The sequence below is a fragment of the Rhinolophus sinicus genome, chromosome 2 (assembly GCF_057876585.1).
Source record: "Rhinolophus sinicus isolate RSI-liver-muscle chromosome 2, RSI-T2T, whole genome shotgun sequence".
Lineage (NCBI taxonomy): Eukaryota > Metazoa > Chordata > Mammalia > Chiroptera > Rhinolophidae > Rhinolophus > Rhinolophus sinicus.
The window spans coordinates 17,450,670-17,475,791 of NC_142502.1; the positions used below are offsets into that span (position 1 = coordinate 17,450,670).

Below are 25,122 nucleotides of genomic sequence, written 5' to 3' on the forward strand. Positions count from 1 at the left end.
GAAAACAACTATGTTTCTTATTAATCCAAAATTACATATGTGGGATATTTCCCCCCAGTAGCTAAACAACTGATATCTTGCATAAATTGCATCATTTTGTATTAGCCTAGGTGACAGCACATAAGGCAAATATATTTCAATGTTAAAGACAATTAATGTTAAAGAATATTAATGCACATGAACATGAACTTACCATCCAGTAAAGTTTTACAACATACTTTCCATAGCTATTGAACAAAGGCATGTGACCCTTCACAGCCTTGCACAGAGAGTATATGTGTTCCCAGGGTTTCCAGACGAGAAGAGGGGGTTCCCCTGCAGTCCCTTTAAAATAATTGCTCAAAATTCCCCCGTTGAATATCTTCCAAACTTCATAGATTTCGCTGATAATCCATCTCATCAACTAGAGACAAAAACCATTAGTGTCAAGTAGCTATTTTTCAGTTGTTGTTGCTGTAATTTAGGGGGAAAATCATGGGAAATCTACTTCAAATAGTAATATTAAATTCTATATGTAATGAGTTCCACATTTTGATTTCTGACCTGCAGAATAAAGTCATAGATCTTGCTTTTATTTTCAGAAAGTATAATCATATCACAAGCTAAAAAATATATATTAACCACACTCGTAGCTAAGCGCTGTCTTCCAGAATAAACTGTCAATGACCTCCATTTGACATTGACTTTCATTTCAGCTCTGTGTGTGTGAGAGGGAGAGGAAGAGAAACAGAAAGACTGAACGCTTCTGAGAACAATGATGATTTTATGATGGAATTAGCTTTTTATAAATGAGTGAACTACTCTTCTGTACATGTTGAGAAGTTTGAGAAGATGATCTCTTTTATGTCAATAGGACCAATCAGACAAGAAAGGAAACATGAGAAAAAATTAAAATCATACTTGAATGTACTCTAAGCTCATACATCACGTGTTGCTCTGCAGGAGCTGAAGTTCTCCAAGTGCAACTCCCACGTGCAGAGCTTTTAACAGGCAGCAAGACACAGTGGGAGCTGGGCCTCCGACGAGAAATAGGGACCAGGGTTCTAATCCTCCTTCAGGTCTCTCTGTTCTTGAGTAAATCATTTCAGCCTAAATTGTAATTTTTCATCTGTTAAATGTTGATTTAACTGTCTATTTCCAGCATTTTTGAGAGTAATAGAAACAATGAGTAAGACATCTCCAGTTCAGAGTGGGTGTTAAGTAAGGCCATTATTACTCTCAGTAGTATTGGGTTTTCTGAAATATTCATGCCGTGCTTCACTGCCTGGCATGTGCAGAGATTAAATTCTCACTTGAGAATGACCTGTTAAGATTTATGTTTTTCTTAATTTACATTATCTAAGAAATTTCTTGAAGTTTGGATAAGTTGAAAAAGGCAAATCAGATATCCTCTTTATATCTGAAAATTTTCCTATAAAATATTTTATACTTTTCTTTCCTTGAAAAAAAAAAAAAGCTCAAGTCTGTGTATGTTTCAGAATTCATAAGTAAGCATATTTTAGACTAAAATATATTATGTAAAACAACTTGGAGATAATTTTAGTATGCCAATCAGTACAACCTGGTTGAAGAAATAAATATTTTGATTTCAATATTGGTCAAGATATTAAACCTAAGAAAGACAAAGTGTTTGAATCAATAATGACTAAGGCCCACTCCTCTGACTGGGTCTCAGGAGAAAATAAGCAAAAAGCCTCTGTTTCTGATATAACTACCTTAGGGGAGTGGAATAGGACTGCTGATGGATAAAACCCAGCCAGGGTGGGAGATGGGGAGGTGCATCCCCCCACACCACAGGCAGTAGGACGGCTGTGCTGAAAATCTGATTTGTTTAGATGAGGTGCTGCAATCAAAGTGCTCCCGTGCTTTCCCCACATTAGTAAATCAAACAATATAACACCCTACTCGTGGAGAGTAACTTGATGTCAATTGCTAAGAAGGTGGGTCTGGAGGAGAAATGCCTAGATTGTGAGAACCCAGCTAACCTGGGCAGGAGAAGAGGGGTACAAGCTAAAAAAGTATGACATTATGTGCTGATACTAACATTTGCCCACCATTTACATGCTAAACTCAAAGAGACTTCTGTTTCGCTTTGAATGTCTGGCATATTAAATAATCAGTTATACCAAAACTTAAAGGTGATCAAGGGAGAAATGAAACTGACGGAATTGTTTAAGCATTTTGCAACAAGGCCTTTTGCAAGGAGGCCCTAGTTCATACTTCCCTACATACCTCACTGCAGAATAAATGTTCATTTACTGAAAACAAGTCAAACAGGATTTCGTGTTTCACAACTACTGGAGTCTGAAAATGAAAAAAAAAGATGTTATTTTTTAGGGAATGTAGCTCATGTGCTATAAATAGGTCAAACCTGATTTCATTTCTCACTACCAGCGGAATCAGAAGAAATACAAAAATGAGCACATTATTCCGTAAAGTAACCCTATTTGACATTAAAAATGTAATGGCTATAAAATATATTTTAACATACAAATAAACTGTTATAAGGTATAATATATGCAGGTAAACTTAGCATACATATACACATAAATTGAGTGTATAGTGATTTAAAATTTAAATTAACCACCCAGCTTAAAATTGACAGTTAACATCTGGTAGCTGGAAAAATAGCTTCATCTTGGGATGAAAAATATTAATTGTAAAAGCGGTTTAACTTCTTGCCCAACTTTAAATCCTGATATTTAAAAATAAATAATATGATGGTCATTATTTAATTAGTATATGTCTAAAGTTGCTTTTATGTATTTAGTCTAGTAAGAAATAAACATAATAAGGAAAACTATGACTTGTAACTTTAAAATAATTAATTAAAATCCATATAGAGCTTATATATTTAACATATTAAATTAACATAAAAATGATTTTGTGAAATATTTTTATGGAAACTAATGCCATCAATTACTCTTAATCGTCTGGACAACTAGAATCTTGAAAACTCAATAAAATATATATTTTTTTTATGTCTGAGAAAAATTTACCTAAAACTACAGTAAGGCCTGAATTGACTCTTATGTCCATAGTTTATAAACATAGTAAGTTTTATATATTTTTATTCTGATTTGACTGATTATGATGCAACACTTCTTAAATACCCATATGTTTCTGCAAATACCTATGTGCATTAAAATTAATTATAAAATATATTTAAAATGAATGTATATTAATTTTAATTTTAATTAAATAAAAATATGTTAATTATATTGATTATAATCGATCAATTAATTATAATTTATTATCAATTAAATAATTATTGGATACCTAAAGTTTAAAAAGTTAGACTTAGTAACACGCTGACAAATGAAAACAAGGAACTAACAGTTTGTATAAAACACAAATATTGAGGCAGAGGTGTCTTCAGTGGTATTTTAGCATTTCCATCCCTTATACCTACACTTGGGGCAAGACTAATCTTCAGACATCTTACATCTATTCAATATAATCAACACTTAAGGGCCTGGGCCACTGATATCTGGTTCTCAGAAATAAACAGATCTGATCACTCACTCTGTGATCAGGGCTTGTTTACCTTCTTGGTTAGAATGGTCCATGTTGACTGATATTTTAAATCCAGGCTTTTAAGTTGTTTAATAACTTAGCTTCTCTCTGACTTAAATCACTCCCTCTGACCTCATCTTTTGTTTTGAGTGTTTCGGGTGTTTCTAGGCTATACTGTGCTTTTTAAATTGTGTATTGCAATTATTTTGTGATTCATGAAATCATTTTAAGGGGTCAGGAATATATATATATATATATATATATATATATATATATATACACACACATATGTGTGTATATATGTGTATATATACATATGTGTGTATATATGTATATATGTATAATGTATATACTCATATATATACAAACACATATTATTGTGTGTATATATATACACACACATTGTTACATGTATACATTATATATATGGTCAGGACTATATTTATATCTATCTATCTATCTATCTATCTATCTATCTATCTATCTATGGAATATAGTAGAGTAGAGTGAATCTCACATAGAAAGGTCATTATTCTTTTGCAAAATTTTTGTCTAAACTTTATATATGTCCATATTTAATGAGTCTCAATGTAAAATGAGGTCCTAGACATTAAAACTTGAAACACACTATTCTAAGACTTTCCTACCTAGCTACACTTTCAGTTCTGGCTGTTCTGGTCTATACTCCAACATGATGGATCAAGAGAAGGAGTCAGTGCAGAGGGGAGTGGAGGTAGACGGATGGCAGCATTAAAATAAATGTAGGTGGAAATATCATAAACAAAAATGAATGAATTTATTTTTAGTACAAGTGTATCTCTCAGAATTAAGGTATGCTAAAAAGAGAGAGAGATGGTTTATAAAACTTTTCTACTTATTCAAATTTACAATACTCCTGCTTCATGGAATTCATATCCCTTATTTGCATGGAATGAAAACTCTGAATTTCTATTGAGCAGAGCCTGAATATTATTAATAATACATTAATATTAAGTGCACTATATTGACATCACAGAATTTGTATTCTTTATGCCAATGTTACCTAACAGTATAAGTAATTTAAAGGCATGGTTCATGCATATTTGATTTCTTTCATTTAAAATGTCTTACAAGTAAACATTCCATAAGTACTCTGATGAACAGAGATATATATTTTACTTTCATATTTTAGTAAATATAGAGCATGACAAAAAATGTATATACATTTAAGAAAGGAAAAAAACTATTAAAATTGTGATAATATATACCGATAACAAAAGATGAATACAAGTCATGCGTATACATTTTTTTGGCACCCTTGGTATTTTTGAATTTAGGATTACCTGACTTTCTCAGCTAGAAACAGTAATTAGAAAATATGGTGGATAAATTGTAATTTCTGGCATTGGTAGCAGTGCTTATCAAGGCTAAAAGTTTTAGGAATAAGATCACTTTGTGCAGAAATGGGCATTAAATGGATTCCATAACGTATGGAAAAATTAGCTCCATCACAACCATTTGACTAGCTAACTAGCAACTAATTTATCCTACTGCTTTTCTATGCATTAAATGAAAATAATAACAGAATCAAGAAGGAAAAAAAGACATTCATGATTAATTAAACCCTTGGAAATACCAAATATATTCAAATGAACATTGCTACTAGGAAGGTAGACCAGTGGATCTAAAGCTTTAAAGTACCTAAGTGCTATTTAAAATAAAGGTTTCCTGGGCAATGTCCCAGTCAATATGATTCAAGAGGCTGGGCATGAGGTCCAGAAATGAAGGGAAATGCCCTTGGGAAATGCTTCAACAATCCCTGAAATAGAGAGATCCAAGTGCAAATCTCTTGGACTGGAAAACTAATACTAATAAACACTAGAGTAAATAGACCTTCAAGCCACGTAAGTTCCTGCTAAGAAGCAGAAAGGAGTAAGTCTGTAAGAAATTAAGGAATAACTTCTCACAACATTTTAGTCTATAATTGGACATAATGGAGAGAAGAAACTTGAGGCTCTAAATAAAATCTCAATATTCCTGAAGCCAGTATAAGAAATATTTAACTATTTCTAATTTAAATGCCAAAATGTAATTACTTATTACTACTGAATACCACAGAAAAAATTACTCTAAATTATTTTTAAATACAAATTTTTCATAACTAGCATATGACATCCCATCATTAATACATATTTTGGTTAATAAAAATATTTCCTACCTGATTAATTAAAAAGTCCTGTGGACGTTTCCAGGAATAAATTTTCAATGATGGTGGTAATTCAATCTTTCCTTCAGGGTCCTCAAAAAAATGCTATATAAAAAATATATTGAGTTTTATCTCCCTATGGTTTCATTAAAATAAAAACAACTCAATCCTAATAAAATTAGTAAATGCATAGATCAGATCAATAAATGAACATTTATAGAGCAACGTGTGTGTTTGTTTTCTAGCTAGTCATGAAGTATTTGGAGAATACTGAAGTTAACAACATCGTATTTAATTCATGAAACCTTGTTTAGTAGCATTTTGATTGCAGAAGAAATAGTGCAAACAAGGATGAACTACTTTGGTATGTGAACTAAGTGTAGAGGGAAAACAGTTTTGGATGGGCCAGATACGGAAATACTTTCCACTGAATTTTTTTTTTTATACCTAAATAGAGAAGATTGAAAAAGTTTACAAAATTGTCAATTGTTAGTATCATAAACAGGGCTATATGTAAATGAAATGTGTACTTTTGATCTGACTTTCATTTATTGTTTTAATTAAACTTGTGATTTTGAGATAATTATATAGTCGCATGCCATTGTATAAAATAATATGGAGAGCTTCTGTGTTCTGTTTCCCCAATGGTAACATCTGACAAACGATAGCACCACAGCACAACCAGGATATTGAGATTGACACCAACCAGATACAGGACAGTTCCTTCCGCACGAGGATCCTTCCTATGCCCTTTAATCGCCACAGCTACCTTGCACCTCCCCACTCCCTAGCCCTGGCAATCACTAACCTGGTCTCTATTTCTATACTTTTGTCATTTTGATAGTGCTATACAAATGGAATCACATAGCACGTAACCTTTTGGATTGGCTGTTTTCCCTCTCTGACTAATTCCTTGAAGATTCAATTCATCCAAATTGTCGCATGTACCAATAGTTTGTTCTTGTTTGTTGCTGAGTAATACTTCATGACACAGATATTTGAAAGACATCTGGGATGTTTCCAGTTTGGGGCTATGACTAATGTAAGTTGCTATGAACATTTGTCTACAGGTTACAGGTTTTTACGTGAATATCAGTTTTCATTTCTCTGGGATAAATGCCCAAGAATATAATTAATTCATTAATTTTTGAATCCCTAGTATAGGTCAATTAGTGAGCTCTGGAGAAAGAATGATATCTAAATATCTATTCTCAAATGCAGCAATCTAGTAAACTAGAGAGACTTCAGGTAGCTACTATGTAAAAGTTCTCACAGCTCATAAGGTAGTTGAGCGAGAGGGGTGTCGAGATCCTTATAAGAAATAACATGAAAAGTACTAGGAGTATAACCAAAATACTTGAGGAATATCAACTATCTGTATATAAAAAAAAAAAAAAAAAAAAAAAAGGTAACTAAATTTCACCTGATTGAATGGAGATGGGGCAAAATAAATAGTGTTTTGTGATTTTCATGGTAATCATATTTTTCATTCTAATGCTGGTTTGGCCTCAGAAAGGGGTTATATTTGAGGGCATTGTCTAAGTTTTAAATGTAATAAATTTGATGTGCATCTGGAGCATGTGGTTTATTGTCACAGTTAAGATAGCGGAATAATTTGAATGAAGACAAAGGCAACCCCAACATCTAGTCAAAATGATCAAAGAATGAGTTTTTGAAAAATAGACTGAGGTTTCCAGGAGCTGTATTTGACTTCTGGGTCTCCTTCACATTATTTATTCCTCACAAATATTAATTTAATTATTTTTAAACTCCCCTATCTGACAATTTAAAATCAGAGTTACCTGTGGTTCTGTTTCTATTATCTAATCCTCTTGGTTTTCAGTTGCTTGGTTCTGTTTCTCTTTATGTCTGGTAAACTTGTTTATATGATATACACTGAATATAAAAATTCAGAAGGCTCTAAATAATAATGTCTTCCTCCAGAAAGGAAGATTTTATTCCCTTCTGGCAGGCAGAGTACAACATGAACTTGACCCAGTCAAGACTGGGCTTCAGCATTTGGTAAGGCTGGTGTAAATTTGGTACACCCTTCCTCAGTACAGAATGGCATAGCTATCATGGGGTACTAACTGAAAGGCTGGAGTGTTTATCAGGGTCTCTTCACCTTGGTGTCCCCTGAATTCCAGTTGCTTGCCACAGCATCATGAATTCTTTTCTCAGTTATGCAGCCTCCAAGCAACTGCTTTTTACTCATTTGCTCGGCAGAAAAAGCTTCACACGCATAGCTTAGGAGTTGAGCTAATATCCCCAAATAAAATCATATTCAAAATTTTCAAATCACTGCTCTGTAGTTATCTCTGGGATTTTGGTTCAACTTCTGGCCACTTTGGCAGCTCCAGACAATATCCTCTCTCCCTTAAGCCCTAAGAAACTGATACAAGCCCAAAGACACTACTTTCTGCTTGGCCTCTAATTACCATCCCTTGAATTAATAAATGTCCTTCAAACAAATAAACAAACATATAAAAGTAAGGCAAATATGAGGCTCATCCTAGCATAATTCCCTTTTCTCCAGGATTTGAGCCTCTCACATTAAGTTAATGGTAATTTTTCCATGTCATTTTGCTTTAGGTGTATTGCTTATATCCACCTGACAATACATCATATATTACTTCTCAGATTAATCCACCCCTTATATTCTTTCATTGCCATCACCTAGCTGAAGTGAGACCTGATTCTGGAATTGCAGAGAAGAGTTAGTTCATCAGAGGCTGACGTACTGATCACTAGCCTCACATGTAAAGAAGTGGCCTTCTGTAAAATTCCAAGGATATCTGGTACAGTTTGATGCTTAAGGCAATTAATCCTGGTAAAATACACATGTTACATTAATATATAAATGTCCTGGTCAAATTTAAATGGTAAAATATAAATCATGGCTAAGAGTCAACAAACATATCATAGAAATGTAATCACAATGCGTGGAGTATCCAGCACTCACTCTAGCAGACAGACTGTTGCTTCCGGAGCCGTGAATGCTGAGGTTGTAGAACAAAACTGGGGGGTGGGGAGCAAGGTTCTATCTCAGATGGTACCACTTTGCACTGCTGTAATAACCAGGGTTTGAAGTGATGCTTAACTGCTCCACTGAGGATTTGCACAAGCTAGGTACCTTCCTATTGTAAATTCACAGCCAGTGTCTGTACGTTTTGAACTGCTGTTAAAAATATGGCCATTTTCATTTGAACCCAGAGAGTTCAAAAGCCCTTTGCATTTAAAAGTTCCATAATCTACCTAGGTATGGTACAAATAATACATTCCCTCACACATTGGTAATTTGTTCTCAGAGTCAGCAATTTATGTTTATTGAATAACTTTTGTAAATTGTTGATATAAATCGTGAAGTCTGTGAATCTGTATTTTGTGAAAAAAATGTAAGTGCTAATAAGTACCGTTTCAGAGTGCTCTATGCAAATGAAGATACCAGAGTTCAACGTAGCCACTCTGTAACATCTCTTTTAAAAAATCTTTCCATCATCTCCAAATAACAGCTCACAAGACTGCAGAGGTCTCTCAGTTTCTAACTACCATCTCCAAATGCCTTGTTCCCAACTCTGTCCAAAATCCACTAGCTAACCTGTTCTATCAATTTCTCCTTTATTTAATTGTGACTCTTTGGTCATTTCTCTCCTCCAACTTACTGAAATGTGATTCACCAAAGCTCAGGACTAACTAAGGACTGGAAAGACAAGGTAGGACAAAAACAAAATTTATCTTTTGAATGGAAGCTGTGGAAAAGAATGAGTATACGAACATGTTAACAAATCTTGCTTCATTGTAAAATTAAAGACCCAAATGGAATCTAGTCACAATTAAGTTTACTCACAAATATAGGGCTTTTTCCTGTTTTGTCCTTTTCTTTTCCACCTTTGCCTGTGTCCCACTTTTCTGCATTTATGTCAGCTTCGTTCCATTCTGGCCAGATAGGGAATTTCCCCTTCTTCTGCTCAGCAGAACTGGCTGGTACATTACTGCCAAAATAGTACTGACTAGAAACAGAGAGGGAGGGAGGTGGCTTAGTTCTAATTAAAATCTCTGAGGTGAAATATTAGATAACCGAATGCTTATATTTAAATATCCTGTCAGCAGTCACTCTAAATACATTGTTCAATACAGCCATACCTGTGGCCAGGCAGAGTTAGGGTTCTAAAGACCAAAATACCCAAAAGACACAATTCAATAAAAACATTCTGAGCATTAGTCCCCACTTTCTAATAGAAGACATTCATCATAAACATGTAAGACACCAGAAAGGGGGATATGAATATAAATTTCACATTTAAAGAAACTCTTTTACATGTATAATACTAGTAGCTTTTTGAAGATCAGTACAAATATAATTTTGATTTTCCCTATATAAAAGTGCTACGTGATCATTATTTTAAAAGAAAATTTAAAAATACAAATTAGATAAATGAGAAAGTCACACCCAATCCATTCTAGAAACCATATTGTTAACAGTTGTCCATTTTCTCAGACTAATGTACAAAGACTAATGTAAACTCTACCGATACATCTCTTCTTCAAAGATGACATCATTTAGCAAATTCTCTTTTATAGACTGCTTTTATTCACTTATCCGTATATTTTTTAATAATTCACACCCCTAAATATTTATCTAAGTATGAATTTAATGATTGCACAATGTTCTATTATATGAGTACTGCCTTTCATTTAGCTAAGCTCCTGTTTTGGAAATTTGAGGGTTTTGATTTACATATTTTTTTACTATTAAAAACAAGATAGTAGTGGCTATCCTGGTTGCCAGATATTTGCATATGTTATTAATTATTTCCTTAGGATAGCTTTTAATAAAGAGACGTACTATACCAAAATATCTGCACATTTAAAGTTTATGATATATTTTGACTAATTTTCTGTAGAAAATTTGGACTTGTTTTATACTCTCATCATTAATATGTTATAGTTTCATATCTCTAAACCTTCACTTTTTCTTCATTTTCATATTCATATTTCTCAAGGAAGATTTTTTTTTTTCTTCAGCCAGATATCAGGCAGGAAAAAAGCTAGCTTTCTTATATCTCTCTGTGCTTAGGTGGACTTTCTTATACACTTTTTAAAAGAGAACTAAACTCTTGGCGAGCCATGCCTTTATGAAAACTCCCTTTCCTCATTTGGGTCGAAGACTTTGTCCTATATATGTTAAAATACAAGGTTCTACTGTCATAAGACTGCTAAGCCTTCTCTACCGAAGCAGCAGTTTCAGCTTAGAGCTGTGACACTCTGAGCTTCAGTTCCCTTCTCATTTCTGGATCCTGAAGATTTTTGTTTCTATAGGTAGGCATTTATGGATATTATGATTATTTCCAAAATCTTAATCACCATCTTGATGGAAAAGACAGTTTGAGAATACATACATTGTAAGTAGCATGTAAAAAAATAAGAGAGAAGGATGACCAGACCAGTTTTCAGGGGAAAAGGGAAAATTTTCATAATATTAATAGAAAAACCAAGGCATATAATAGTATATTATAGTATCTCTGTTTTATTGAGTCTTGACACAGATTACAAATAAAAAGAAATTGGTGATTTTGTATCCATCAAAACCATGATAAAATTACCTCATTTAGGAAGCTCAAAATCTTTAAAGCTATTTTTATAAAAGGAAGATCTAATTTCTTAAAAAATAAAGGCCCTGCTGAAATTATGTTTTGCCTTCCTCTTCATTCTGTCAAGTGTAAGTAAATGTTCTGGCTCTCTCCCTTAAGCTGTTAAGCTTTATCACTAATTGGCCTACTTTCTGTGTAACATGTCAAATTTGTTTCGGTCTGTATTAAAGATCACACAAAAAGACTCTCATTAGAGGTGTGTTGTACCAGCGCAGTAGCTCACTTATAGTGCTACGCACACAGTATAAATAATGGTCAAATATAGTTCAATGTCAGATATATTGCAGACTTCAAAAGATCATGTACAAGTATTAAAATTCTCAACACAGTATGTCTTTGAAGTTCACACCAGAGTGTACCTACTGCTCTAGCACAGTCGGGATCCTTTAAGGATTCAAAGCACATTATTCTTCATCTCATCAAGTCTAAGAAAAAGATAATCTTTAAACACAAAATTATCCCAACACTTTTGAAGATCTTTAGGAACCGATAATACTGGAAAATGAATGTTGCCAAATTTTAGAAAATTCAACCATGTAAAGAAATCAAATCTGACACACTGAAAAATCAAAGGTATATACAGAGTTACTTTAGTCACATAGCAATATACCCTATTTCTAGGAAATGATTCAGTCTATTAAAATTACAAGTTGTATAAAAGATTTCAAAGATAAATATATTCTCTACATATACAGTTATATGCTCCCTTCCACACAGTGAGTTAAATATGCTATTGAGATGGGGGGGGGGGCGGTGTGTCATTTTCCCTTTTAGGGGAGGCCAGGAGTATGTACACAAATGTATTTGCGGAAATTTAGTATTTCTTTAAAACTCATAAAAGTCAGTGGGGAATGTTTATAATATAAAACCTGTATACTCCAAACGTCAAAGGATATTCCAAAAGAAACCGACGTTTGGAGGTAGAAAAAGAATTTCAGGTAGCCAGGCAAAAGGCTGGTTTCCAAAGTGGAAATATGAAATAGAAGGTACTCCTGGGAGAAAGAAAGGAAATACAAAGGAAGCAAATTATAACAACAGGCCAACTCAGACAGACTGACATAAAAATGACATATGAAGTAAGCATCAGACACAAAGGTGTTAAGATGATTTCATGTGTGTGTATATATATAAAGGAGGTCAAAAACTGTACACACATTTTAAGACAGGAAAAGAAAACTCTATACTGTATTAAAATTGTAATACTCAACATATACCTGTAACAACAGATGAACACAAGTCATGTTTGACGTCTGCAATTTTAATACCATGAGTATGGCATCAGGGACAGCACTTCTCACATGGTGAAAAGCCTCCCACCTCCCAGTGTTAACATTTGAGTGGAGACAGGGTAACGTAAAAACACCCACCATTCAGAAAGGACTCTGTTCTCGTAATGGTACAGAGCGCTGCAGGCCATCTGCTGGTCCCTTAACCATTTAGTAACTGAACTGTGGATAGGTCCTGGAGTGCTCAGGGAGGGGTCAGAGTTCAAAGGCAGAGAGACATTCTTTAGGGAGATCAAAAAAGCAACTGTGCCTGATCTCTGCATTGTACACCTGTACACCTGAAGCTGAACAATAATGAATGCCAACTATAAATATATATATATGTATGTATGTATGTATGTATGTATGTATGTGTATATATATATATATATATATATATATATATATATATATATATATATATTTACAAGAAGCGGAGTACAGCATTAGGAATAGAAACAGTGGAAATGCAATGGCTCTGTGCGATGTCAGAGGGATAGTGGTGTGGGGAGGGGGGATCACACAGTGTGTGGGATATAAATGATAAACGTCTAAGTATTGCTTTGTCTTGTGCACCTGAAACTAATAAAATTTAAAAAAAAAGGCCCTGCCAATGTTACAGTGCAGTAAAATGTATAGGTTATAAATTCTGATTATAGCACTTAGTGAGTAGAAGCCATGTATGAAGATTATGCCTTCCTGACATCTCATAGTATCTTTCACAACACTACTTGTATAGTAAACATTCATTAAATTTTTTGTTGATTGACATTGGAAAAAAAAAGTGACTAAAGAGGATCTGTTTCATTTGCAAAAAAAAAAAAAAAAGCAACTGTGCCGACTGATGAGGAAGGATTTCAGTACTATAACAACTATCTTGTCCTTATCAGTAGTGCATGTCAACTGGATGTCAGCAATGGGTAGGAGAAAATCATCCTGGAAAGTCATCCAAACCACATGGCAGAGAACAGCATGTTATGAGTTTTAAATATCTACAAAATACACAAACCAACATTACAAAGCAAAAGAACAAACTTAAAACTGAGAAATAGTAAATATGTCAAAAGAAAGAAATCACACCCAAGGAAAGAGAAATGATGTAGGAAACGTAAAAGTTAAAAGTGATGAAGGACAGTGATTTCCGAAAGATAGGAAACAAATGAAGTGAGCCCTATGGTCTAAAGAGAGCGTTCAGGCTAGTGCACAGAGAGTTAGCCCAGGCAAAGCCCAGCAGATTCCTTCAGTAAAGGAGAAGGAAGAGTGACGCGGGGAGATCAAAGCAGCTAGTTTGCAGCACAGAGCACTAGAGAGAGCTTCACACAGAGGGAACTCTTGCGATCTTCAGAAAGTCACCCATTCCATATGTATTTTAGGATAGGTTTTCCTATTTCTGCAAAAAAAATAATTGGGATTTCTATAGCAATTACATTGAATCTGTAGATTACGTTGGGTAGTAATAACATTAAATTGTCATTAGTCTTCCAATCCATGTACACGGGATGTGCCTTCATTTATTTATGTCTTCGATTCCTTTCAGCAATGTTTTGTAGTTTTCATTGTATAAGTCTTTCATCTCCTTGGTTAAGTTAGTTTCTAAGTATCTTATTATTTTTGATGCTATTGTACATGGAATTATTTTTGTAATTTACTTTTCATATTGTTCATTGTTTATGTATAGAAATGCGACAAATTTTTGTGTGTTGACTCCGTATCCTGCTACTTTGATGAATTCATTTATTACTTTTAATAGTTTTTTTTTTTTTTTAAGGAATCTTTAGCATTTCTCAACTATAAGATGATATTATCTGCAAACAGGTAAGTTTGTTTCTTCCTTTACAATTTGGATGCCTTTTATTTCTTTTCTTGCCTGATTGCTCTGGCTAGAACTTCCAGTGCTATGTTGACCAGAAATGGTAAGGTGAGCAAATTTACCTTGTCCCTGATCTTCGAGGAAAATACTTTCAGTCCTTCACCATTAAGTATGATGCTGCTGTGGGTTTTTCACAAGTGGCTTTTATGTTGAGGTACTTTCCCTTCTATTCCCAGTTTGTTGAGTGTTTTTATCATGAAAGGATGTTGAAGTTTGTCAAATGCTTTCTCTGCATTAATTGAGACAGTCATGTGTTTTTTTTTTTCCTTCATTCTGTTGATGTGGTATATCACATTGATTGATTTTCATACGTTGAATAATCCTCACATTTCAGGAATAAGTCCCTCTGGGCATGGTATATGATTTGTTTACTATATTGCTGAATTCTGTTTGCTAGTATTTTGTTGATGGTTTTGGCATAAATGTTCATAAGAGATATTGATCTCTAGTTTATTTTTCCTGTACTGCCTTTATCTGGCTTTGGTATTAGGGTAATTTTGGCCTCACAGAATGAATTAGGAAGTTTTTATCGCGTTTTCAATTTTTTCAAAGTTTGAGCAAGACTGGTATAAGTTTTGCTTTAAATATTTGGTAGAATTCACCAGTACAACTAACAAGTCCAGCCTTTTTCTTTGTTGGGATATATTTGATTACTGATTCAGTTTCCTTAATATTTACAAATCTGTTCAGATTTTCTATTCATAATTTAGTCTGGTAGGTTTTGTGTTTCTAGGAATTTGTCCACTTCATCTAGGTTGTCCAATTTGATAGTATACAGTTTTTCATAGTACTCATAATCACTTTTATTTGTGTAGAATTGCTGTGTTTCCCTGAAAATAAGACCTAGCCGGACCATCACCTCTAATGTGTCTTTTGGAGAAAAAATTAATATAAGACCAGGTCTTATATAATATAATATAATACCAGGTCTTATATAAGACCAGGTATAATATAATATAATATAATATAATATAATATAATATAATATAACACCAGGTCTTATCTTAATTTTTGCTCCAAAAGACACATTAGAGTTGATGGTCTGGCTAGGTTTTATTTTCAGGGAAACATGGTGATAGTAATGTCCCTACTTTTATTTCTGATTTTAGTAATTTGAGTTTTCTCTTTTCTTTTGTTCATCCATCTAGCTAAAAGTTTGTGAATTTTGTTGAGCTTTTCAAAAAAGCAATATTTGGTTTCATTGATTTTTCTCTGTTGTTTTTCTATTCTCTATTTTACTTATTTCTGCTCTGATTTTTATCATTTATTGTCTTCTGTTAGCTTTGGGTTTTATGGTTGGTAACAATAGCACTAGTTTGGCGCAGTGAGTCCTCCAATCCTTTTGGGTAATTTTCTTTGTCATTGGGTAGTTTTTCATGCACAATATTTAAGAAAAAAAAAAAAAGATGAACATAACTAAAACAAAAACTAAACTATCTGAGGAAAAAATACACAAGAAAAGTACTAATGATAGATTAGATATTAAAGAAGATTAATGAATTGAAGAGACAGCAATAGAAATTATCCAAAATAAAACGTTAAAAAACTGAAAACGAACAGAGCATCAGTGAACTCTAGGACAACTTCAACCAATCTAAGCGTTATTGGTGCCATCAAAGGAGGAACTGGAGCTAGCCAAAAAAAATATTTGAAGTATGGTCAAAATTTTAAAAATTTCAATGTGAACTAAAAACCCATGGATTCAATAATTTCAATGAGCCCCAAACTCAAAAACCATGAAGAAAATCATATCAAGGAACAGCATAAGGAAATGAGTCAAAAGTAGTGGTAAAAGAAAATCTTAAGAGCCAGCAGAGAAACAAAGAAAAGAAAAACAACAAATTTCTCATCAAAAACAATGCAAGTGAACGGTCAACATCATTAAAGGACTAAGAGAAAAAAAAAAAAATCTGTCAAGCTAAAATTCTACACCTAATTAAAATACCTTAAAAAATACCCCAATAAACTTTAATTTAGAAAAAGGAAAGAAAAATGAAAATGGTATAAACAGCTTTTTTACATTTAAAAAAAAAAAACAAAGACTGAAAGCATTCATCAGTAGAAAATATTCACCACAATAAAAAACATAAAATAAGACTTTTAGGCACAAGAGAAAATGATACCAGATAGAAAAATGGATTTATACAAAGAAATAAAGAAAAATTAAAGTAGTGACTATATGGTTAAATATACAACTTATTTTAATCTTTGAATATCTTTTTAACATAATTAACTGCTTACACAAACAAATAATATAGTAAGGTTTATAACACACATAAAGGTCAAATGTACGAAAATAATAGCAAAGGTGAGAGATGGAAACATATACCATTACAATGTTTTTGTATTAAATGTAGACTGGTATAATATCAAAATAAGGTAGCGTATAATAAGTTAAAGGTGTGTACTATAAACTGTGACCACCAAAAGAACAAAACCAGGAGATATAACTAAAAGCCAACAAAGGAGGTAAACAGAATTTAAGAAAAAAACACAATGTATTCAAAATACAGCAGAAGAAGAAAAAAAGGAACACAGAAAACATAGAACTAAGAGAAAACAAATAGCAAGATAATAGATTTCAATCTAGAATTATTAGTAATCACATTAACTATAAATGGTCCAAACACCCCAATTAAAAGGCACAGATTGTGAGATCGAATAAAAAGTATGATACAACTATAGGCTATCTACAAGAAACCCATTTTATATAGAAAGACACAAATAATAAAAAGATGAAAAATATATAGCATGGTAACATTAATCAAAACATTCTTAAAAGTAGATTTCAGAACAAAGATTATTATAAGGGATTGGAAAATGTAATTTCATAATGATAAAAAGTAATTCATTGAGATGCTGTAACAATCCTAAACTTTTGTTAGTACATGAAGTAAGACCAGATAGAACTATAAGAATCAATAGGTAAATTTACAAATATAAGATAGTAACATCTCTCTCAATAATTGATAGAACAAGCTGACCAAAAATTAGTAAGGCTATAAAACCTATAGCATATAGAATAATATGTATCAAAATTGACTTAACTGACATTTATAGAACACTCTGTCACAACAGAATGCACATTCTTTTCAAGAACACAAATGATATTTATCAAGCTAGACCATAATCTTAGACATAGAATAAGCCCCAATAAATTTAAAATAATCTAAGTCATACAAAGTATGTTCTCTGACCAATGGAATTACAATAAATAAATATCACTAACAAAAAATCCTGGAAAATTTTCAAGATATTTGGAATCTAAATAAAATGAGTAAGATTAACCAATGTGTTAAAGAAGAAATAGAAAAGGAAGTTAGAAAGCCTTTGAATTGAATAAAAATGGAAACACAACATATTAAAATTTAGAGGATGCCAGTAAAGCACTAGGTAGGGGAACTTTTATAGCACAAAATACCTGTATTAGAGTCAAAGTCTCAAAAGAAGGTACTGTTTCCACCTTAAGAAACCAGGAAAAAAAAAAAAAAGCAAGTTAAATCTAAAGTAAATAAAGTAAGAAAATAAAGATTAGAGCAAATTAATAGAAATAGAAAACAGAAAAATTATAGGAAGAAAATCAATGAATCAAAAATCCAGTTCTCTGAGATCATCATCAAAATTGATTGAACTCTAGTCAGACTGATCAGGAACATAAGAGAGAAGACACAAACTACCAATATCAGGAATGAAAGGCGGGGACATCACTGCTGATCTTATAGACATGAAAAGAACAATAAGGAAATATTATAAACAACTCTATGCCCATATATTCAATAACTTAGATGAAATGGATTGATTCCTTGAAGGATACAAACTAAGAATACTCGTTAAGGAAGGGATAGATTGGATTGGAAATATTGAATGTCCTTGTATCTATTAAAAGCAAGTGAATTTTACATTAAAAACCTTTCCAGAAAGAAAACTCCAGGCCCAAATGTCTTTACTGGTGAAGTATACTAAATATTTAAGGAAGAAATAATACTAATTCTGTACTACCTGCTAACAACATAGATGAGTATCAAAATAATTATGATTAGTTGAAGAAGCCATACAAAAGGTATACATAGCTTATGATTCCATTTATATAAAACTCTAGAAAATGCAAACTAATCTATAGTGACAGAAAACATAATAGTGGTTGCCTGGGGACTAAAGTCCAGAAGGGACAGAAGGAAGGGATCAACAAGGGATCAAGAAAACATTTGTGAATGGTAGATCTGTTCATTATCTTGATTGTCTTGATGCTTTCATGTGTGTAAATGTACATGAAAACTTATCAAGACACATCCTTTAAATATATGCAATTTATTGTATGTCAAATTTACATCAATAAACCTATTTTTAAAAAAGAAAGGAAAGAAAACAAGCCCAGGGATTTTAAAAGGCAAATTAAGGAAATTCCAAAGATCACTTTGTGATAATAATATTATATTATCTGTTCCTAGAGTAATAATACATAAATTAAATCTATATTCTATGATATATTGGATTACCACATCATAAGCAATAAAACATACTTGGTCTACAATACTCATAGTGTGCCTTTCATCTGTACCTATTCCTGGTAAATTAAATACCCTGAATAATTTGGATTTGGGAAAAAGTAAACATTATCATTATATATAATAAAAATAGTCCATAATTCTATTAAAATGTATTTTATAATCAAATTATTAACAGAACATTAACAAAACAACTTCTTTAAAACTTAAACGCAAACACATTCCTTGCAAAGATGACAAAATTATTGTTTTTTAATTCTTAAGTCAATGAACAAGATTACATGACAAAATAAAAAACATGTAAGAGTAGAAAAGAGAACTTTATATGCTATCCAGCCATTAGAGATTTTTAAGGGGAAAAAAAGCAGCTGAATCTTACACACACACACACACACACACACACTCACTCATAGTCTTTAATTAGATTATTTTCACTGTAAGGTTGTTAAAATTTTAATAAAATAAGGATCTGAAATTTTGCCATTGTTTTCTTCAAGCATGCTGTTCAGGGTAAGGACATAATTTTATTCATAGTGTGAGGTAGTTTATTTATGCAATGTGCAATCAGCATGCCTTCTTAAGTAATGTCAGCCAATACCCCAATATCCTGAAGCAATCAAATATGAATAGAATTACAAAATTGATTTAATTTGGGTTAGAGGCATTTCGAGCCATACTCTTCAGAAATATCAAATATGTAAGGAAATAAATTCCAATCTTAAAGTATTATTAAATTTAAAATTGTTAAAGCCAGATTGTTATGTTGACCTTTTATTCTCTTGGTCTTATTAGAATTATTTAATTGGGCATTTAACTTTAAAAGTTCAATGTTTATCTATTTTTCTCAATACTTTATGCTTATTTGAATCAATAAGACTTAGTTTCTATTCTCAAAAAACAAAATAAATGAGAATAAGTATACACAATAAGAAAAAATCAAAGGTAAAAGTGAAAGAGTTAAAGCAAAGTTAAAAACAAATTACTTTATCAGCACAGAAGAGGGGGAGGATTTGCTTCCAATTTAGAAAATCAATGATGGCTTCATGGAAAAGCAGGTCTTAAAATATTGATTGAATTGGGGGTTTGGGTGAGAGCAACTATACACAGAAAAGAGGATGGGAAGAGGCACAAAAGTAGAAAAGTGTCTCTTTTCTGGAAGAATGTAAATAGTATGTTAGTATTTGATTGATACAGAGAACAAAAAGGAGCTGAAGCTGGTTGGGGCTCTGACAGCTAACTAGCTCTCTCTCTCTCTCTCTCTCTCTCTCTCTCTCTCTCTCTCTCTCTCTCTCTCTCGCGCCCTCCCTCTCGCCCTCCCTTTTTCCCCTCCCTCCCTCCCTCCCACCCTCTGTCCCTTCTTTTTTCCAAACAAAAAAGCAGGAGCATCCTATCAATGGAATGGTGTGTTACGATTACTAACAACATTACATATAAAGTAAATTGGATAAGAAACACCCTTCAGTAAAGGCAAAGGAATGAGAATATTTTTTCAGTGGTTCTGCCTGGAATTAACAAAGGCCCAAACTAGAAGATGTGAAGGAAGAAAATGAATTGATGAGCCAGAGTAGAGAAGCAATTTGAAGGGAAAATTAAAAGAACATGGAAATCAACTGGATAGGATGGGCAAAGGAGAGCTGAAGCTCAAAGATGACTGCTCTTTAGATTTAAGATGTCAGGGAAGTGCTAGTAAGATTCTCTAAAATGAACACAGAAAATAGATACATTTGGGAGAAGAAATGACCTCCGTTTTGGACATATTTAACTTAGAGTAGATGAGCACATCCAAACGGATCTGTCCACTTGAACTTGGGCTCAATTCCATTATTAGGACCACGGATGCTAACTGTCATCTAAATCACAAATGATTATTTTAAACGATCAAATGAGAGAGAAGAAAGGAGAGCAAAGTAAGACCAGTGGAGAATGACTGAACTTGGAGGGTAGGAGAAAGAAAACAAAACAGGGGCAGATCCAAAGAAAGAACTCCGGGAAAGGACAAGAGAAGGTAAATTTAGCTGGAGTGATACGTGTTTTTCTATAGGCAGCTGAACCCTCTTGAGAGAGAAAAAGGAACAAACCGGGAGAGCAGAAGAGGAGAGCAGTGTACACAAGCTGCTAGGACCCCAAGCTTCTGTCATTTCCCAGGATGTGACACCTTCCAGCAGCAAAGCTGATGTTTATAAAGAGTAAGCACAAAACAGGCTATGCAAAAACATCAGTGTCCATGATGACTTAAATAAAAATTCATGAAAGAAACAACAGGTCTACAGGACCCAGACCCTAGCACATAGTACATGCACAGTTTCCAATAAACGTTTTTACTTTTATTTTCTTACACAACTCCAACTACTTCCCTCATAACCTCATTCTTTGTCTATGGTGCAAATCAGTCCTGAATCGCTCCTAGACTTTGACCCAAGGTGGAGCAAGCATGTGGTTTTGCCTCTAATTTCTAATTAATTCATTGTAATAGTATGTGGAAAGGCCCTGTTGGCAGTGTGTGCAGTACAGCCTTCATCTATGACCTTGACTATCTGGTTAAAGTCTCACTGTTTCTGGCTCATACCTGGGGCAAAGGCAGGCAAAACAGTGAACAATTTTTCCTGCTTTCTTTCCTTTTGTCAGGGGATCCTCGAGGTTTGGTGAACTGGAGCCTTTTTCATTAATTGATAACTAACCTAGATACATTTCCTACCCTCAGATTCAATAGATAGCTCCTCTGAATATCCTCATACGCAGGACTACTCAGAAACAAATGCTGTAGAAAGTCTGCAGATGAAGACAACAGAGAGGCTCTGAGTTTACCTTGACCTCTGAGAATCTGCATAGAATCTGTGGATGGAAGTCACATACCGCAGACTGAGAGTGAGGAAAGGGGGGCAGAATGGGCACACTGATCTTTTGAGAACTTTGGCTGAAGTAATATATGCAATTCTGATATTCATCAAGTCACAAGGATGGAATAAAAATAATTACAAAATATTTGGACTATCGCATTCATTTTAACACCAGCCAAATATGTATGTGTGTGTGTATATATATATATATATATGGCTGGTATATATATATGTGTGTGTATATATATATATATATATATATATATATATATATATACACACACACATGTATATATATATATTTTATATATATACTCCATTTTATATATATATTCACCAGCCAAATATATATATATATATATAGATATAGATATATATGTATATATATTTGGCTGGTATATATATATGTGTGTATATATATATATTTGGCTGGTGAATATATATATAAAATGGTGACTATATATATAAAATATATAAAATGAATGTGATATATATTTGTTTACTTTAAAAATGTACCATATGTTAATTCAGCTATACAAACTAGCATGGTTATAAGCCCCAGAACCTGGAGTTAATTAACTTAGACCTACCCTGGGAAGAAATGTTAATAAAATTTCAAAGCACTGGGTGGATCCTTCTTACAACAACATAACATATCTTATTTGTCAAGGGTGAAAGGGAGAATGATTAGTAATATTTCTATCCAATCTTTCACATTATACAAATCATATCAAAGGTATATTTTTAATCTGCCTTGGATACAATTTTTAGTTATTTTTTCTCACATTAAGTGATGTAATAAGTTTATAGATTATTTAATCCCTTGATTTAAATAATGTGATCTGAAAATGTCAAAGAAATATTAAAGTCAATTAAAATATTTATAAATTGTCACTTTTGATTGGGGCAATATTCATTTGCTCATCTATAAACATTAGCAACAACGCTACTAGTTTCAAAGTACAAATGTGTTTATGTTTTTAAGTAACAACAAAGTAGAAATTCCATGAGTTTATAAATTTAAATATTTTCAGTCTACTTCTTCTACTCCACTAGTAATGCTACAGAGTAAACTTGGGGAACCATTTTACCTACAAAACTAAACAAACTAAAAATTAGGTGATTTGAAAAAAAAAATGATTTTACTGCCAGAGATGATTCTTAAACCATGTCAAATTTTAATGAATATTAAACAAATGCTCAGATTAAGATTATTTCAAAGGGAGAACGGATGGCAGATCCCACAAAGACTAATAGGATACTTCTACCCCCACTACACAGAGATTTTGGCTAGATTTTTATATTTAAAAATATCAACATTTATAGAATGCCAAGTGTTGCGCTATGTTCAGAGGGCCTCTTCCCTCTGGCTCTCGATCTCTATCTACTTCTGAGTCAGAGGATTTTATGGCTGCACTGCCACATCAGGTTTCCAGTTCAACTCAATTAAATTACACACACAATATTAAACAACATTGTGCCAGGCCCTGAAAAGAATGCAAAAATGAACAAGGCGAGGAAGGTATTTAGAAAATTATCATTGAATTTTATTTACACTTTTTTTTTTTGGCTTTCCAGACATGGTGGCATCATCTCCAGGACATCATAGCACACATTACCACTTCAGCTGAAGATCAGAAATTTGGTTTTTGTAATCTTTGACCTCAGTCACCTTACTGATCCTCTCTGCACCCACCCACATCCCCCACTCTAAAAATGGTCCTCACTATCTTCCAGAGTTCCCAGAATCAGGCATTCCCCCATTACCTCAGACAGCCATGTATTTCTTGCTACCCTGATTCTTAACTCCGCATGAATTCCATGCCAGCAATTGTCAAATTGTACCTCATAAATCATCATTCTGATCATTAAAACCATCTGTGTTTCCCCATGACATATAGTTTCAGTTCCTTAATCTGTCCCTCATTCTGCTGCATTCTCATCTGAGATCATTTACATGCCAGTACATTCATACACAGCCTCTCTATCCCAGCCAACTGGGTGACAGCCTGTGCCCCAAACATTCCCATTGCCCACACTGACCATCTCGCTAACCTGTGCCTTTTGAAACTGGGGAATTGGTTGTTAGGGGGAGGTTAGAAAGACCGGCTCAAGTTCAAAGTCAGCTTCCTTTCCTCTAACTCATACAGCCCTCATTTTAGGAATCTGATGGTTTCTCTAATCAATCTAACCTCATGCCAACACATGGTTCCTTCTATTATTTCCAACAGGCTCCCCCTAACAAATGTAGAATTACCGTATGTTTCCTAGTTACTTCTGTATGAGTGTTAGGTACACCCCACATCAGATTACATATCCCTGGAGAAAAGGTAGCATGTTTCACAATTCCTTGTCCTCTAGACCAGGGGTGTCCAAACTGCGGCCTGCGATCCATTTTTTCTTGGCCCGCAGCAAATTCCAAAAACATATTTAGTTTACTTAAATAAACCAGGTGAGGCAATACATACTTCACCTTGAGTGAGTGGCCCGGCTGTTTGTGTATTTTACCGCATATGGCCCTTGGTGAAAAACGTTGAAAAATGTTTGGACACCCCTGTTCTAGACCTTGCACAGGAGAAGTGCTCATTAAACAGTTAAGAATTGAACATAAAAAATAAGCTTTCCTCTAGGGAAGTTTCTGTCACTGAAGCTCACCTTTTAAATCTGTTAATTGACCTGAGTTGTTGAGTTCCACAGAGGTCACCTGGGAAAATCATAGAACTCAGTGTGGACCCTGGGTTGTGTTCTCCTCTGCTCTGCCTCTTACCTCTCTCTGCCTTTGTCTGTGGAGCTGTGAGGACTGTACCCGCAGCTATAAAAGTAACCTTCCTATGGTGTTGTTCTCTTTAGAGGGGACTTCTGTTCTGATCTCTAAAGGTAGAGGGACATATTATCTACCAACCACAGTTGCATGGTTTCATTTAACCAGCTCTCTCTTGGATTTCAGATAACAAAGAACCCACTTAATTTAATCCTCAGTAAGTTATTTATCCTTCTATATTATTGATCATAATTCATTGATCATAAGTTTTTGTAATACTCATGTTTTCAAATTTTTGTATAGACAAATATGTTGATCTTTTTTGAGAATTCTATAAACTTTAGTTATTTAAATTAATTAATCAGTAAAGGTAAACTTCAGCATTATGAAATACATTTAATTCTGTTTTGCAAAGAAGTCATTAAGAATCTAGAAGGTTGCATACTTCTTGTTAGTTTAACAAAGTATCTGTTTATTTCATCTTCATTTCAATGTGCTATTGGAAGTGAAACAAACTTTTGTGACTATAAAC

At 33.4% G+C, this 25,122-nt stretch overlaps 1 protein-coding gene across 3 annotated transcripts in view; it reads right to left on the reverse strand.

Moving 5' to 3' along the window:
- Positions 1-25,122, reverse strand: part of ADGB (androglobin) — a 144,554-nt gene that overhangs the window by 114,868 nt on the left and 4,564 nt on the right. For all 3 annotated transcript variants that reach the window (XM_088795404.1, XM_088795403.1, XM_074333688.2), the window contains exons 2-5: positions 9,549-9,711; positions 5,714-5,806; positions 2,233-2,304; positions 194-403 (exon numbers count right to left, since the gene is read on the reverse strand). In XM_088795404.1, the coding sequence (XP_088651530.1) occupies positions 194-403; positions 2,233-2,304; positions 5,714-5,806; positions 9,549-9,711 (538 nt within the window). The remainder of the gene's footprint in view (positions 1-193; positions 404-2,232; positions 2,305-5,713; positions 5,807-9,548; positions 9,712-25,122) is intronic.